Source organism: Nymphalis io, chromosome 4, assembly GCF_905147045.1.
Source record: "Nymphalis io chromosome 4, ilAglIoxx1.1, whole genome shotgun sequence".
NCBI classification, from domain to species: Eukaryota; Metazoa; Arthropoda; class Insecta; order Lepidoptera; family Nymphalidae; genus Nymphalis; species Nymphalis io.
Genome location: NC_065891.1, coordinates 2,978,406 through 2,997,608, shown reverse-complemented (window position 1 = coordinate 2,997,608; position 19,203 = coordinate 2,978,406). Strand labels below are relative to the sequence as shown.

Genomic DNA, 19,203 nt, shown 5'->3' with positions numbered 1-19,203 from the left:
TAGACAGTTTTGCTCTTTTCATTTCAGTTTGACGAGGATAATAATTAAGTATCAATAGTCTATCAAAGTAAAGATACTCACACATAAGTTTTTATTGGTGTGTGTGTGTGTATAACTGTATAAACATATATGTATTTCTGGAATAAGCTTCTGGTTTGATTACCCAATATAGATTATATCTTCGAAATATTTAATAAAAAATCTTAAAAATAACATTTTTAACGTAAAACTTTGTTGCAAATTCAAAAAATGTCATTGAGTATTTTTGTTTTTTATTTTATTTTTTACATAATTCTATGTCCGTCTTGAATTAAAAAAATTACGTATGAACTTTCCTATAATTTATTTATTATTCCATTTTATCTCCTTTTTTTTATAATGTGTTTTTTGGGAGTAGTTCATTCTTGGTCAACATTCGTACGTGAAAATATAGGACATGTAGAAGGAACATTATTAATAATTAAAACCAGTGCATTTTTCTCCACATTTTCTTTCTCGTTGTGGACTTTATTTTTCTCTCTCCAGATTTTTCTTTGTTGTTTTTGATTTTTTGGTGTGAAATCTTTTTTTGTCTTGATAAGTATTTCTCTTTTTTTGTTTGATGTCTATCTCTGTCTTTTTTTTTCTTTCATCTATTTCTTCTGGGCTCATTTTCGCACGAGCGCGGCGTTTTTTTTTTTTTTATATTCGCCGGGAGGGCAAATGACTCTACTCCACCTGATGGTAAGTGGTAGTAGAGTCCAAACGCGACGACGGCCAGTACAGACGGGAAAAACGTTCTGCACTAGCCGCCTTCGCCTTGCCGGCCCGCAAGGTGCCTCTTCACGCCTCGTTTGAAGGAACCCGGGTTGTAAGAGGAGGGGAACACGTGAGCTGGTAAGGAATTCCATTTTTTGGAAGTGCGACAAAGAAAGGAGTTGCCAAATTTCTTTGTTCGCGATGGAATTGATGTCACAGTTAGGCGGTGACATCGAGAACCAGCTCGCGTGGACTTAAGAAGGAAGGGGGAAGCAGGAATTAGAGAGAATAATTCCTCAGAGCACTCGCCGTGATACAGTCGATAGAAAGCGCTCAGTGCTGCTATCTCACAACGCAATTGTAAAGGTTCAAGGGTGTTTGTGACCTTTACGTCGCCAATAATGCGTACGGCACGTCGCTGCAACCGGTCCAAGGCCTCAAGTAGGTACTTAGCGGAGCCATCCCAAAGGTGCGAGCAATATTCCACGCAAGACCGTACCTGTGTTTTGTACAGCAGGCACAGTTGTTGTGGCGTGAAAAAGCGCCGCACCTTGTTCAGAACTCCGAGTTTCCGTGAAGCTGTTTTTATAACAGCCTCGATGTAATCCCTTGGACTAAGGTCGCAGCGAACGTCAATCCCCAGCATGGCGATTTTGCTTTGCATCACCAGCGGAGTACCACAGAGGAGGGAAGAGGGGAAAATGTTGACTTTTTCGCCGTGAGAGCGCATACCTGTGTTTTCTTGGCATTAAACTCAACAAGATTATCAGAGCCCCATTTGGCGATGAGCTCTAACGTCCTATCGAGTTCAATGACAAGATTCTCCCGCCTCTCCTCAGTTTCCGCCCGCCCAGCAACTGCGCGTCCGTGGTATCCACCATGCACTGTACTATCATCTGCATAGCAATGTATGTTCCCAAGGGAGAGCATATCATTGATATGCAAAAGAAAGAGTGTGGGAGATAGCACAGATCCCTGGGGGACCCCAGCATTCACTACATAGAATTGTGAAGCGCAACCATCTACTAAAACACGAAGGCTACGCTTGTGTAGGAAGCTGGCAATCCAGGTGCATAGCTGAGCAGGCAGACCATATGCCGGTAGCTTGGAGAGAAGACTTCTGTGCCAGACCCTGTCGAAAGCCTTGGAGATATCGAGGCTGACAGCCAACGATTCTCCATGCTTGTCGATAGCTTCACCCCAGAGGTGTGTTACGTACGCTAGAAGATCACCTGTGGACCGTTTTGGTCGAAACCCGTACTGACGATCATTAATCAGACAGTGATCTTCTAGGTAATGGATCAGTTGGTTGTTTAAAATCCGTTCCATCACCTTACAAACTACTGAGGTGATAGCTATTGGTCAATAATTTGCCGGGTCAGACCGATCCCCTTTTTTGGGAACCGCTTGCACATTAGCTCTTCTCCAAGCCTCCGGCACACTTCCCGAAGAGAGAGAAAGTTGGAACAGGCGCGTTAACACAGGAGACAGCTCCGCTGCGCACTTCTTCAGCACTATGGCTGGTATTCCATCGGAACCGCTAGCTTTCCGTACATCAAGTGATTGCAGCTCCGCACGCACATCACGTTGCCTGATTTTAATGTCAGGCATCGTATGCAGGTATTGTAGGTGGCAGTGCACTACAATCATCGATGACGGAATTGTCGGCAAAGAGTTTAGCCAGGAGATCAGCTTGCTCTTGCGGACTTTGAGCTAGCGATCCGTCCGGATTTCTGAGCGGTGGCAGCGAAGGTTGGCAGAAATTGTTTTGCACAGACTTGGTCAGACGCCAGAAGCTACGGGAGGCCCTAGGATGCGAAACAAGGTCATGACCAATCTGTACAATGCGCTGTGCATCCGCTCTCGTGTATGCCTTTCTACAGGACTTGGAATTTTTATTATAGTTTGCTTTCAGTGAGTCAATGTTAGATGCCCCGCTAATACAGCCGTTGATCCACTTGCGATATGCCGCCTGCTTAGATGATACAGCATCGGTACATTCACGAGTGAACCAACGGTTACGCGTACTCCTACTGACGAGATCTGAGCTAGGAATGTAGTATTCCATTCCCAGCATGATCTCGCCAGCAACAGCAGCGGCACTAGCTGTCTGGTCATTCCCACTGAAGCAACGTTCCTTCCAAGGGACCGACGCATAGTAATCGTGCATACCGTCCCAATCCGCCGACTTATAGTGCCAAACGCGACGTTTGCATACCGCTAGTGGCGGCAGCTTGGCCTGTGGCACTCTGGTAAAAATAAGGCCGTGATCCGAAGAGCCAAGAGGAGCTTGAACCACAACCTGATATTCCACCGGGTGAGAAGTCAGCAGAAGGTCCAGTAGAGAAGGTGCTTGCCCATCAATGTCTGGGATCCTGGTGGGCTGATCAACCAGTTGGGTCAAGTCATGTGTGAGAGCAAAAGCATGAGCAGTCCTTCCAGCATGGTCAGTTTTGAGGGATTTCAATCAGGATTCGTGGTGAGCATTAAAATCCCCCAAAAACACCAATTCCGCTTTAGGAAATTGCTCTTGCGCAGCATCTGCCACCCGACTAAGATGGTTAAATAATCGGCTTGTCTCCAAGTCAGTCTCCAGGCATATACTTAGTTTCTTTTTTTCACGATGACGTTTCTTTTTTTCCTCTTCTGATAACTGCCCTCTAATTCTTGGCAACGTAGCTAAAACAATAATTATAACGAAATGTATTTTAAATATAACTTTGTTCAAAATATTATAATATTCATACATAACTCAAAGAAAAAAATAGACATCATATCTTTTTAATTTTATTATATATTTAATTACTATAACTTTAATTATGAAGTAAAAATTTCATTAATTTCGAATTAAACTAATTATATAATATTTATAGTGACTGAGCTTCGCGTCGCATCGCAGGCAAACATCTTTTCTTTATGTTCATATTATGTCTAAACGACAAATATCTTAAAAAAGTTGTTAATGATAAAAATGAACGATAGCATAAACAATGTTTGAGGTTAGACAGCTATCCTCTCGATTTCTAACAAATAACGCCCAGTTCTGCTCTACGGCAAAGTATTACGTAATTTTTCGATACATAACTTACCAAAATACACAGAAAACAAGAAAGAATAGACATATTTAACAAAAACTTTTAAAATTTTGTTACAGTACTATCTTCAACTAAGTACATACACTGAATCTCTATACAAACAACAAATGACAGCTCAATTTAATGTTGCCAATGTATAAAAATGAAGAACGGTGTGTTCGTGTTATTGTCAACATATAACCCGATTTCCAAAAGATACGGATGTAACGATAACGCTAACAATTCGTTGACTGTAAATATGAAATATTAGATTCAAATTCATAAGCTAATAGAACCTTACTTACATCTTTTTATTACGATTAGGTAAAATTTAGTTAATTTTATTTGATAACGTGTATAAAATATGAATTGTTTAGAGCTACTTAGTAGATCTTATCCGCAGATCACGGGTTCAAATCTTGATAAGCACAACTGAATTTCTAATGAGAGCTTGATTCGTGCTTATAATTCATCTCGTGTTCGACGCTGTGGGAAAATATCGGCATTGAATCTGTATGTGTGGTATTAAATCATATCTCTTGTATATATACCGAATGCGTATTGAAATGTTCTCTTAGCAATTACAAAAAAAATACTTTACGCTACGTATACGAGTCTACAGTATAATTTTTTAATTAATAGAGTTAATCTGTAATAATTAATTATTACATTAACATTATTTCTCCTTGCATATATTGAGAATAATCCGAGTCACTTTTAGTATAGACTTGGCTAATTTTGACGTCTCTAAATTGTATTAATATTAAAAATAACTTCTCTATGTATGGTCTGTATATTTTAAAAAGTAAAAAGTATAAAAATATTCACATTTAATGGTCCCGTCAGGAATAAAATAGGTCGTGAGTAAGGGCAGATTACTGAAGTGGAATTATTCTAATGTAAAATTGTATATAATAACATTAATAGTAAACTTTGCCCAGTTGAATGAATTGTCATATATTAGACGGATTCTTAGTGTCTATTTATTTTTTTTAAATTTATTTTAGTCTAATTATTAATTATTACATTTCTTTTATTTTTATTGACATTTAACCAATCGAATGTCTTGGAAATAAACTCTCAATTATTTTTGGATTTTGGCAACGATCAGTAAGTGAGAAAAAAGGAAGGTATTAATAGTATTTTCTTAGAACAACAAATTAAAATTTGTACTTTGAATAATAAAGTTTTTATTTGTCAAAATTGTATTCACTAAACAGATAAATAAATAATCAGATGTTTAGCTTTTATATCATCTGCTATTTTAACAGGAAGTAAATAATGATATATTTTAAATGAAAGAAATGTAAATAAAATAAAAAATAATAGCAAAATGAAGGGGATCACAGCAATTTTTCACCATTACGCGACCGTCCCTAGAGGTCTGAATAAAACGATGTTTGTTTAACGAGCACTAATATTGAATCGCGTCCAATCACAGTGACAGTTACTGATTGAAGCGTATACCTTACTCTGCGAAATTATAATGTATCTGGTTCATTATCTGGGCCACAGAAATATCGCGTGTTTTTCTGTTTAAAAATCTTCAATTGCTTAGCGAAAGGAAAACATCGCGCAGAATCTTCCATATGTCTGATGAAAGTAGAAAAAAATGTTTGAAACATTATATTATAAGTTTTTCTTGTCTTTTAAATCAAAATTATGGTTTAATTTTGACTACACAGTAAAGTATGTAAGAAGTTCAAAATACTGCAAGTACATAAATATATCAAATTATTTTACTTGTATATTGAAACCGAGATGGCCTAGTGGTTAGAACACGTGAATCCTAATCGATGATCATGGGTTCAAGCTCGAGCAAGCACCACTGAATATTCATGTGCTTAATTTGTGTTTATAATTCATCTCGTGCTTGACGGTGAAGGAAAACGTGGTGAGGAAAACCTGGATGTGCCTAATTTCATTAAAATTCTGCCACATGTGTATTCTACCAACCCGCATTGGAGCAGCGTAGTGGGATAAGCTCCAAGCCTTCTCCTCAAAATGGAGAGGCCATAGCCCAGCAGTGGGACATTAACAGGACGTTACTCTACTAAAAATATTGTTCTTACTCAATAATTAATGAAAAGAGAATTATTTACTTATGTATGGAGTACATGTATGTATGTAATTTGTTTTAATTCAGAGATGTTGTCTCGATTCTTATCAATGCTAATTTAAGTGTTAACTTTTATTGATAACATGTACCAGGTTACTAAAAACATTTTAAAACTTGAATAAATACAAAAGTAAGAACTTACGAAGATACGAACTGGTGTACTTACTTATATGTAATTAAATACAGCTATTGTATACATATACTTCTTATTACATAGAAACAGAACCAAAATTGGACCTATTACAATAATTTTCAATTGTTTTTGATACGGAAGTACACTTGTCGAATAAATTCCTACTTTTTAGATAATAATAATAATGATAATGTCTTCCGGACCGATTTCGGCCACGGCGGCCGATCTCAAGAGAGATTAGCCAACTAAGCAGGAGATATTATAGTGCATAAGTGTGTGCGCAAACACAGGTGCACTCTGTATTCACTAACTCTGACAATCCGATTGGATGGCCATCCTACATGACCGGAAAGAGTTCAGGCGCAGGACCAATACTTTACGTACTTTTTGAGGCACGGGAGTGTACACACTTCCAACTTACAGACTCCGGGCTGCTACTGATAATTTTCTGACAGTAAAACCCAATAACTTTTTATTGGCCCGTTCTGAGAATTGAACCCAGGACCTCCGGGTCTGTGACCTTACATCAAGCCCTTAGACCAACGAGGCAGTCTATTTACATAATATACGTATAACGTCACAATTTTAACGAGAAACCTTTAGTCTTTTAATGTTTTAATTGCATCATTGATTTAATATCTAGCTTTTACTGTTGTAGATCACGACGATCTGGGTTCAATGCTCATAACGATTCGAGTCAACAAAGGTGTTGTTGTTTTTTGGCACATTCGGAAAGTCGTTCTGTATTTTTTCATATAGCCGAAATAGATTGCACCTGTATCGCCTAACCTCTGGGATTGGATATTATTATTATATATATCTTTTATTCGTTTATATATCATTTGTAAAACTCTGTTTCAATAGAAAAAAAATGTGCACAGTCACTTGTTTCGCTTAAGAAATTAATAAATCAGCTTTTTTGTTTTCTCTACCTTGATGTTGACTGGAAAATATCACAATTTTAGCCATAAAGCTGCCTCGTAAATATCCTTTATTCTTAGTTTATGTTTCATTTGTATACAATAACGATTTTACGATTTATAATAATATTGCAAGATACATTATTTAATTTGCAATTGATTTTATGAATGATATCCAGATCAGTTAATAATATAATTCGAATATTAAATATTTATATTTGGTAGATAAATTATTATATGTAGTAGATAATGAATATCTAAATCTGTCGATAAAATTACATTAAAAATACACAACTACAATTTACAATTTTTATCTTTTGATTATGAGAAATAAATTGAAATGCTTATTTTAAATAACCCGTCATGATATTGTTACAATGAATAAAAATATAAGCAAACAATTGAAGAAATTACCTTCACGCAACGGATATTTCATTCAGTGAAAAACAAATACCCAATAGAAAGTTACAAGCCCGTGAATCAAAATCGTTCGAACACGAACAATTACTAGCGGAATCGTTTTAATTGTGCACGTTGCATTCGGAGGCGGATCGGCCGTCAACATTTATCTGGCTGGATGATAGCTTAGCGTCGAAGTAATCTGCGCCAATATATTTGCTCTAAATGTTTGAACATATACGAAGAAAACGTAAAGTAACTTTACTTAAACTCGATTTAGATTCCACTTATATGTAACCCGTATTTGATCACCAACTTCTTAGCTTATCTAAAAATATGAGAGTCGAAAAATCACTCCGACTATCAATATAAATGATTGTGTTAATGAAAATATAGTGATAAATAAAACTAATATATATAAAAACTAATTGTATATAAATCATTATGAAACGGAAAAGAGTTACTATTCATTTCCTTGCCCGTTCTTCTCTGTTGGTAGTGATTGGTGGCTTTAGATTTATATAAATCTTGTAAAATTACGATTCAAAACTGCTGCGAGCCTTCTCAAATAAACAATTTTTTTTATTTGATTTACCCTGGATAATCGATTTTTACAATAAGCCTGCAATTAAAATATTTAATAGCACGTTGCATTCGTCGAAGAAGCGTACAGCTGAGCGGCTGAAGTAATCTATGTTAACGGTCTCTCAAATCGTTGAGCTTTAGACGATCGGATATTATGTAGATAGAAATTCAATGCTTAATTAATATTTTAATTCGTTATATTTGCATACTTTTGTATGTGCGCAAATATATAATACTGTAATATGTCCTGCGCAGCAGACTAATCTATCTTGAAATTTACCCTTGTGGCCGAAATCAATCAGATATCATTATCCCATTTTTGGATAAAAACCTCGTGGGAAACCGAGAGATACATTTAGAAACAGTTCCTGCAAACTGCTCTACTGTGGGATACTTAATCCTTGTTGATGATGTTTCCCGGCACGTACCGATTACCACGTTATATACTTCTTCGTTTTAACTTAATACATAAATTAGTGTTTACCTTAATTTGAATCCTTTTCACTTTTCATTACGCATCAACTCTTATATCGACTAAACCCGTTGATTCGGCTAAGTTCATATTATACTTTGCAAAAGCTTTTTGTACAATGTAAGCCAACGGTAAGTAAGGTTTTCAAAAATTCAAATACTAAATGGATGAAATAGAAATATAGTTTGTGAGAAGATAAGATGCAAGTCGCTTAAATACATAATTTCTAATTATTTTTAAGAGAATTTAGCAGTGCAGTATTGTGCAGTGAGGTAAAGTGAAAATCGTTGCTGACAAAAACTGGATTAAAAAAAATACGCCTAAGCTAAACAGGCTAGTGAAAATGTGATTTTTATCATACATGTTTGAATTAAGTTAATTTCATATTTTTATACCATTCAGTTGATCAATACGATGTTCGTGCAAATTTGTTTTACTGTTTTTAGATAAAAAAGTTTTCATAATGTTTAATGAGAATCATGAACAAATCAAACGTCATATTACAATAACAACCACTATTTCTGGTCACAACTGTCGATAAAATGACACAATGGCTCAGGGTACGAAAACAAGAGAAACCAGCCTTTTGTCTCACACAAACAATATGAAAAAGCTTGAAATGATGGTTCCGAGAATTCATAGGATTTATGAAGGACAGATATTGTGATATGAAATATGAAGATCGCTCTAATGGAGGTTTCATTCTTTATATAAGTGATCGCCTTAAGTTTTGTATTTTTATACTTGACCTTAAGGTACTCGTACATAACAATATGACATATATACCTTTAATTTCAGTATTGATATAAGCATGTGTTTTCAACGATAATTATGTCAAAATAATATTGCTAAATTTAAATATTTTATGAGAAATTTTAAGGCTATAAACCACTAACTCTAAATAAATTAAAATATTTATATTATAGTATATATACATATTTTGATAAAATCAGTTAAAATAAAAAAATATCGTAAGTTTGCATTTAATTCATAAGTCGTTAATAGCGTCATAACTCTATCGATGCTAGTTTAGAAATTAATCAACCAAAGTCAAATTAACGGATTTGCTGCTCAGGGAAAACAAATACGGTCAATCTGTACACACTTTCTTTAGATTCCGAGTGCAGAGCAAACGATCCTTTCAATTGATGACTCGTTCGTATCAATTACCAAATGTAGTCCTCCCATGCTTTTGAAACGATTGCATCAAAGGATCTATGATTCTTTGATATACAAGGCTTCTTTAATGTTTTCGTGAATGACAGGCAAATAAATATTGGGATTCATATAATTAATATTACGATTGATATGATAATAATAACATAAATTTATCGGAAAGAAAAAATATATTATGGAGACCTCTGTTTTTATCCTTTCCTATTTTTTTTTTTGTTTTTATCAAGATCTCAATTGCATACTAAACCATTTTAAATCATTATAACAACAAAAAAAAACTGAAATAATTTCACTGGCCACCAAAAACAGTAATCTGTATCTTGGCTCCAGTTTTCCGTTTGGTATAAAACCTATTGTATAACGTATAATAAATTGTGATAAAAGTAAAAAGACAAAATGGCCAGAAAGACCTTTATTCATTAACCTGACTTTCGTGCGTTATAAATTGCCCTTTGGGAGCTCTTTTATGATGATAGCGTGTGACATAACCTAATTATTATTTATTAAACTTTGGGTCATTTAAGTGTAGGTTAAAGTAAAAATTAACTCACGGCCTTTTGGGTTGTGGATTTGTATTAGTACACACGATAATAGAGGTTTAGAATATGTCAAATATTAAATAATCTCTATTTACCAATAGTAACAGCATGTGAATGTCCCACTGCTGGGCTAAGGACTCCTCTCCTTTTTTGAGGAGAAGGTTTGGAACTTATTCCACCATGATGCTTCAATGTTACAGAATTTCAGTGAAATTAGACACATGCAGGTTTCCTTACGATTTTTTCCTTCACTGTCAAGCACGAGATAAATTATAAACACAAATTAAGCACATAAAAAATCAGTGGTGCTTACCCGGGTTTGAACCCATAATCATCGATTAAGATTCTCGTGTTCTAAACACTAGGCCATCTCGGCTTATTTACCAATAAATAAGTTTATTAAACATGTTATTATTGCTTACTTTAAAATTTAATGTTTTTTAATAAGTGAGTGCGATAATTGTTGTAAATTACGTCGTTCGATACACAAAGTACTAGAGTTTTTCTCTTCCTTCAATTAAAGGCACGCACTATTACAAACTATCATAAAGTGAGCTAGTTCAATGTATTCGTGCTACGTTAAATTGAAGGGAAGAGGCCATCAATTACATATGCACACAGGCTCGCAGGTCGGCACGCAACGTTCGCTACCACTCCAACCGTTGGCTAATTCGAGTAAAACTGGTTGGAGCGAGATATTACTGGATCGAACCGGTTATTACAAGATTTCGGGTTAAATTTTAGGAACGTTTTTTCGCTCTACTGACGCTCGTTAGACTAGGAATATAGATGTCAGTTATAGATTTATACATTATTTCCTTTTACGAAATATCAAGATAATCTTACTAATTCCTATTAATATTACAAACGAGAAAATTTGTGAGGATCTTTATCACTCTTTCACGCAACTATCACTGACAGGTGGATGGATGATGACAGGTGAAGAGATTTGGAAGAAATTTAGAAAATAAATAGCATATATCCCGAGACACATGAGTTACCTAACTTCGCTTCCTTCCTCCAAACGCGATCGTAGGCACGTGCGAATGAAAGTTTGTTATAAAGGCTATTTTAACTTATGAATAAGCTAATGTGAATGATTTTTTTTTAATATTTATGAAGCGCGTACAACAAGTAATTCCTTAATTTATAAACAGATGATAAACTTTCCTTTGGAGTATAAATTCAGGGCTTATCATAACGGTTACCTTCAACAAAAAAGTTAAGGTAGCAACGTAGATTTTTTCCTTTTGTTCTTAAGATTATTCTATTCAGTGCCCTCGTAAACAAAGACATAAACAAGAAACTCATCACAATCTATGATGTCCTTAAATTCCCTGTCTCTTAAGGATGGCAAAATAGGAAACAACAACTCTCCACCCTCGCTTGACTTTACATCTTCATTTAAAAGTAACAATATATACGAAAGTAAAAAAAACCGGTACATGTGTAAACTTAATGCAAAGGTTCAATATATCACTCTTTCGCATCTACGTATACGCTATTGCTTATTAGCTTAAAATCAAATTAATTACTACGCTATTGTCATAGTACTAAGGTTTAATGTCGCTTAGCTAAAATAATATTTTACTAAGAGTAAATTTATAAATTTGGCAACCTTCGTCAAGTCCTCAAGTCGTCTATACCGCAATGTTTGAAGACGAAAGTCTTCAACCAATGCGTCTTACCTGCCATGACATACGGTGCCGAAACGTGGACACTAACTGCGGGACTAGTCCACAAATTCAAAGTCGCTCAGCGTGCTATGGAGCGAGCTATGCTCGGAGTATCTTTGAAGGATAAGATCAGAAATGAGATTATCCAGAAAAGAACCGGAGTCACCGACATAGCTTGCAAAATTAGCAGGCTGAAGTGGCAGTGGGCTGGTCACGTATGTCGTAGGACCGATGGCCGTTGGAGCAGACGAGTCCTAGAGTGGAGACCGCGAATCGGCAAGCGCAGCGTAGGGCGCCCTCCAGCCAGGTGGACCGACGACCTTAAGAAGGTGGCGGGCACCAACTGGATGCGGAAGGCGGAGGACAGGGAGCTTTGGCGCACCTTGGGAGAGGCCTATGTTCAGCAGTGGACAACGATTGGCTGTTGATTGAAGAGTAAATAAAAATTATATTATAGTTTGTATTCCATGAAATAGTTAAGACTTCATTGGTATCACCTTTTTATAATTTTATCGAACATTGTAGCTAGAGACATGGACAAATAATTATAACACATACAGAATATTACCATAATAATATTATCATCCCTTTCAAATAGCCATCCTGCCGGGTAAAGAGACCTCCTTTCTTTAGTTGGGAGATCGTTAGGAGCTTGTTTCAAATGTGGCAGAAATTAATACACCATATGCAACCTGCATACTCCTGCATCCTCAGAATATTTTCCTTCATCGACAAATTAAGCGCGTGAATCACTTTTTGCCGTTTTAAAATTGCAATCTTCGGTTAAATCTGCGTATCAGATTCATAATAAATTAAATATTAATAAATAATTACTTATATTTAAAATATCTTACGTGTTTTGTCTTTGTCTGTTTATGATTATTATTATTAGTAATAATTACACACTGAGATTCTTCTCAGTGTATAAATATTACAAATAATTTGATTAATTTATTTTTATTAATTTTAATAGTTTGAAGTGTAGAAAATAAAATAAAATAATAATTTTCTAATAAGCAAATTTATTATTTAATAAGAATTATTACACATATCTGCTTAATATGTACGATATGTCAAGAAGTCTTTGTAAAAATCACTGAAATAATAATAATTACTATTACTTTACAGTTACTTAAGTAAAACTAAAGTATAGATATCCATCTTTACATAGAATTGTAATAAAAAAAACTTTTTTTATTATTTACAATTATTCATTCAAATAAATGGCGAATTGCAAAATAATATCTTAGAATCATTAGTTACAATAAAATTTTAAATTTCATTTAATTTTAAATATTTCATTTACATATAGAATTACACGTTCAATAATATAAGTATATTTACATTTATCTATATAAGAAAACGGCAATAGTTTTTAATAGTCATATACATAATATGTAACTTAAAATCGACAACATTAATTTTATTATTTACATGTATTCATAGTATTTCAGTTAACATTTAATGTAATAAATTTCATAGCATCACAGTGAATTCATTTTCATATAATCATAATTACTATACAATTACACATCCGTGCAATTAATATTATCTAACAACTTCCCGTGTTAAAAGGGTTCGTAGAAAAAATGTTATAATATTACTAAATGTTGTGTATTTAAAAATTTCCCATGAAGGAGACAAATAGATACAGGGATATGTATAATTATTTTATATTATGGAAGTAAATGTAGTCCGAAAGAATGGTATATTAATTATTTTCTACACGTTTTACTTATTGTCTCTGTTTCTTTCGAAACAATATTATACAGACCCAAGAATAAGGTCAATTAACGTTTTTTTTGAAATTTCAAATATGATTATTATTATAAATGATATTGATATTTTCATACATTTATTTTTGTTTAGAATCTGTTAATTTATATTAAACATGAAGTGAATTTCACTTATTACAAGTTACTCTTATATATATAAAAAATTTCTATTGTAAAACAATTTATACAAAACAATAATAAAACTTAAATTCCTCTCAATATGTGATTCCGTTATACAGTATATGAGCATTTGCATATTTACATAGTAAAAGTTTGATTATTATATAATGTTAAAATTATTTTAGGAAATAAAAATATATTTCCATTACAAACTATCTTTAGAAACTTTTTTATTTTACATAAACTTTATATTAAAGGAAACTTTATATTATAAAATTAGTCCATGAGTCTTTATTAAATTTAATGAAAGAAACATATATTATGTAATAGGATATTTATTATGAAAGTATATTTCTTCGAAGATTATAATAGTACGTACTGCGAGATCAGGTTTGAATCGGATTTAAGTGAATGTGATTAAGAACTAAGTAATAATTATTAAAATATACGAAGAGATATTTCATTATTTTCATATCAACTGTAGCAGCAGCAATTTTATTCAGACTCGTTTTGAAATTGTTTAAATATAGATAATTATTACATAGAATATTAATTTAGTTGCTATATGTGATTAAAGCAATGTGATGTGATGATATGAAGATTATTTTTACAATTAAAATATTTGATATTTTAATTGATAAAAAATAAAATTTTATTCTAAGATCAAAATTGGATATAGATTATTTTTATTTTCAAATCATATTCATTGCTTAGGATTTGATACGATATAGTTTTATCACTCACATATGAACAATTTTCTAGAATAAAAAGCTGCACCCAGAGAATAACATTTAGTAATTTAAATTTTAATTTAAATATGAACAAATAAATAATTAGTACTTTTTAAATTATTTTGGTATTGATGTGCATTTTGCAGTGTCTATAGCCTCTTATAGTTACATAAAATAACTTGAGCTGCAAGAAAAGCTGAGATATCATCGTAATCTTTTTATATTTTACAAGTTCTCATATTTCAATTGAACAACTGCATGACGCAAACAAGACTAGAGTATGGAGCTAATTAGAATGAAGTGATAAAAAAATAGCGAATAACATAACTTCGGAATGGATTTGGTTATATTTAGATTAATATTTAAATTATAGCATAACTAATTGGCATATTATGACAATTGCAATTTTTATTTTACAATAAGCGCATAATAAAGCGTTGTCATTGTTATTTCATTTTAAATATATGATAGTTTTCATTAAAAAACTCAATCTTCAAGATATATCAATTAATATTATTGGAATAGATAAGAGATCCAATGTAACATTATTATTTTTCAACTATCATTAAAGTACTAATTTGAAAAGTTATTTAATTAAGAACTCTTGTTCACGGACATCTTATTTTGTTGATAAATTGTATTGTATATATATTTTTATATCAAGATTCATGATATTTGCCTTGAACCCATATCTTTGCTGAACGGAAACATGAGACTGTTACACGTTCAAGGTGCTCTGCTAAATTGTCAATTAAGCTTGGTTAAATGCCTGTGTATATTTTAACTTGAAATATTTATAGTATATCTGACGATCCAAAGTCTAACTTTCAACCAAGACTCGACATCAGATCACATTAAAAGCTGGAGCCGCCGCCGAAAAAATGAAGCAAACAAAAGTTGCAAATATTATTCTCTTATTGCAAATTATATTTTTGATCCATTTGCTGTTGAAATGCTTAGACCTTGGAGTATTAAGTGCAAGACTTTTCAGTAAAAATATGCAACCTCGTCATATTTCCTCTCCTGGTGACAGAGGGCTGGAAGACAAACGGAATTGCGATTCAAAAGAAAAATGCTGCTAGTATTTTTCCAGGCGGTCACGATTTGTACAGTAGTTATTTTTAAATTATATTTGTACATATTTGAGGTTTTAATATAAATAATTCTTTAATAAATAATTTTAATAAAATCATCATAAGCAAAACATCAATGAATTACTGCAAATCGATCAAATAACTGGCGTTTTATGCGATTTGAGTACCTTATTTTGAGTCTTAACTGTGATGCGTTTATGCAACGCTCATCGTATCTCAAGCAATACAAAAGATTTAGCGGTAGGTGGTATCTGATGAATCAGTGATACCTACCCAGAAGACTGCCAACAAGAGCCTTTTTTTAATACTGGATTCCGTTCTTGATCTGGCTAGTATTCGGCCAGCTTGTCCATAATATTGTCACCAGAATCCTCAGTATGAACGTTCGTTATCTGTAGTGATTTCTTTTCTTTAAACTCGTTTCTTTATAACAGCTTTCATTGTGTATATATTTATAGTTGATAATTCGTTAATGTCAATTCAAGATTCTTGTTTTTAAATAGAAAACATCGTGATAATTTGTCAGGTTGGTCTTATTAAAAGCGCCTTGTTTAATTTAACTTTTTTAATTGAATATTAAAACAGTTCCACTCAACCGATTGAACTAAAATTTTACACATCTTTTCTTTTTGGTGAGAATACAATCAATGCAATATCATTTGTTCAAAGTTGCCGCGAATCAGAATGTACTTAAGAAACGTTTTTCTTCTAATTTTCCAATTTAGTTTTATTAACATTCTAATGATTAGTTTGAGTTAGTTCACTTTGAGTCTTCTGAAATTCAGTTGTCTGCGCGGCGTCTATATGAAGCCAGAGTCTTGTTTTATTCACGAACTCTGCACCGCTTAAAGGCGCAGCGATACCTACAATTCTATACATTTTTATATTTCTTACAATTTACTATTGATTTTAAATAAGATTATCTGACAAAGCGAAACAAAGGGAGGGGTGTGATTCTAACGATCTATGTTTTTGTTAGCATGTTCGTCTGTATCCGTGTACATGTTGTTAGGTTCGTCCTAAAGTCCCTCTTAACAAGAATAAAATATGACGAAAATTTGGTCTTTTCCTTTTAATTATAGTCCAGTATTAAATTTCTGTTTTTGGTGTAAAAGCTTATACATTATCTGCCACATACGAATTATTAACCCTATATAGTTGGGTAACATAGCTAGCCTATGCTTTTTGGTGCTGCCAATACCATTTTTTAAATCGAGATCATATATCATTTTGTTAATAGAATAACATTGAGCATGCAGTTGTGTGCATACCTACTATTACGTACTGTGTACTGCGACGCGTCAATGTGACGCCGACTCGCGCTGGCTACATGTTTTATTCAAGTTTCAAGCAGCGCTTGACGTACGATGTCCGCGATGCTTACCGTTCTTGACACTTTCAGATTAATTCTTTCAAACCTAGAACTATAGGATATTTATTACAGTTTTTTCAGAATATTTAAAAATAAGAGCTATTTTAAATATTTTACGTTTTTTATAGTTTTCATTATGAATAAAAAACCCTTTTAAATAATTCTGGTAAGACTAAATTACAGAAAAGTACGGTAGATGAATTGAATAATTTGTATATTTATTTCTTATTAGTGAGTTCAAATTTTATTAATTGACTCAAATTATTCAGATTAATCGAATTTTAACTATGTACATACTTTAAATGGAAAAATCTCATACTAAAGTTTTTTGAAAAAAGAAATAATTTTGTTGCAATCATAGTTGAAAATACTGTCCACTAGTGACGTAAGATATTACATTTTTCAGGTGCATTTAATTCTATGTTTTATTATTTGTTGTTTGAATCCAAAATGGCTCTCGACGTCCTCGCTTTGTGAATAAGCCTTTTCTTTATTGCTCAAAGAATTACAGTCGCTTTGAGCAACTGTTTTACAATTTCCAACTATCCGACTAAAATACGTTCGAAAAGTTCCGTAGCGTTAAAATTAGATCCAAGTTTCTAGAGCAGAAATTATAGTTCTTTTTTTCATTAGCTAGCCAATAAAATAATTAAATATTTTGTACAAAATTGCGTCTTACAAATACAGTTATTTAATGCAACATTTTGTTTGACTGTTCAGAAGTATCGATTTCCAACGAACAATAACGTATATACGAAAACTTTTTTAACAACATAACTTCAAGCTTCACAAACTTTCTTTTGTGTAATTCGATAAAACGAAAGATAGTATGAAATTTGATTTACTCATATAAAGTTGCGTAAAACAAGATCTTATCTTTACAAAATAAGCTACGAACAAAAGAATAATAATTTATGTTATTGGTGTCATTAATAAGTTTTTCTTTCTTTATAATAACAATGAACTAATAAAAATACGTTATAAAAGTTTTTGAATGCCAACTGAAGTGACTTGTAGTTTTTTCGACTACATTCAATTTAAATTACTTTAATATGTAAATAACACATATATGAAAATGTATTTCGTACAATACGATCGTCATGCGAGACGCAAGCTTCTAATGAGGCGTCTTCGTTTTAGTTGATGCTTTTCGTTTTACTATCATAAATCTTTCCAAATTTAGACAAATGTGATTATTTTTGTTACTTATAACACGATTTATATATTTTTATACGATATCTTAAAATCTTATTGAGTATCTTTTAGTACCCTTTAACTTTCGTGATGTATATGATTGATTTTACATAATACTCTATTCGGGTTTTAGCTAGTCAATATTTATTTGATCTCTTTAATTGTATACCTATTTGTATGTTTGTATTTATATTTACATACTAAGTTACCTTGCCACACGCCAAACATCATTATTATTATTGGATAATATTATTATTAAGTACTTAAATAATAATTATTATATTTGTTTTTAATAAATAATAAGTGAAGTTACTTAACTTATTGTGAAGTTACTATATTGATATGAGTATTAAATTATTTTGCGTTTGCGACTACAGAGTTTTAGAATGTGGATTGCAAGCAGAACTACTAACAATTCGGTGATTTTGGTATAATAAGAGTCTCATAGTTATTTAAGAATAAGGATTGAATTTTGATTCATCAGGTAGTTTTAAATGCTTGGTTAGTGGATTTGCATGTCGGCACATACTGGTATCCTCGCGATATTTTCATCGCCAAGCACGAGATGATTAATACAAACACAAATAGCATGTCAAAGTAATCACAACAGAACTCAGTTATTCTTGCCCGGATTGGAATCTTCGTTCTTCGGTTAAGAACCACGTGCCCTAACCGCTGGGACATCTCTCTCGAAATAAATAGTTAAACATACAAATATAAAAACTATAAACATGTCTCGTCACAAACCTGATTTCACGTCACAAGTAATTAAAGTTTACATAAGCAAGGTTTCAAAATGAATCGAATGATCGTTTCCTTTAATATAAAGCTCCATATTAACAGTCTACACACAACTCTCTCTCGCGTTCGCTAAGAGAGGCGTCCTTGTTGTAACGACTTCCCTTCTCCTTGACAGTGTGCCGCTCGTCACGCTCCGCCTGTCTTCTGCTAGTGTACCGATACTCTAGAAAAATGATTGTCAACTGTTATTTATGCTTATACAATTCAAGATTATTTTTTAAAATAGAGAATATTGTGAAACGCATAATTATCAAATGATATGACGCGTTCTTATATATTTTGGAA

At 32.9% G+C, this 19,203-nt stretch overlaps 1 protein-coding gene across 1 annotated transcript in view; it reads right to left on the bottom strand.

Annotated features, from left to right (window-relative positions):
- Positions 1-18,933: 18,933 nt before the first annotated feature.
- Positions 18,934-19,203, bottom strand: part of LOC126781892 (nephrin-like) — a 133,432-nt gene continuing 133,162 nt past the window's right edge. Inside the window, exon 17 of the mRNA XM_050507013.1 lies at positions 18,934-19,081. Coding sequence (XP_050362970.1) covers positions 18,962-19,081 — 120 coding nt within the window. The 3' untranslated portion in view covers positions 18,934-18,961. The remainder of the gene's footprint in view (positions 19,082-19,203) is intronic.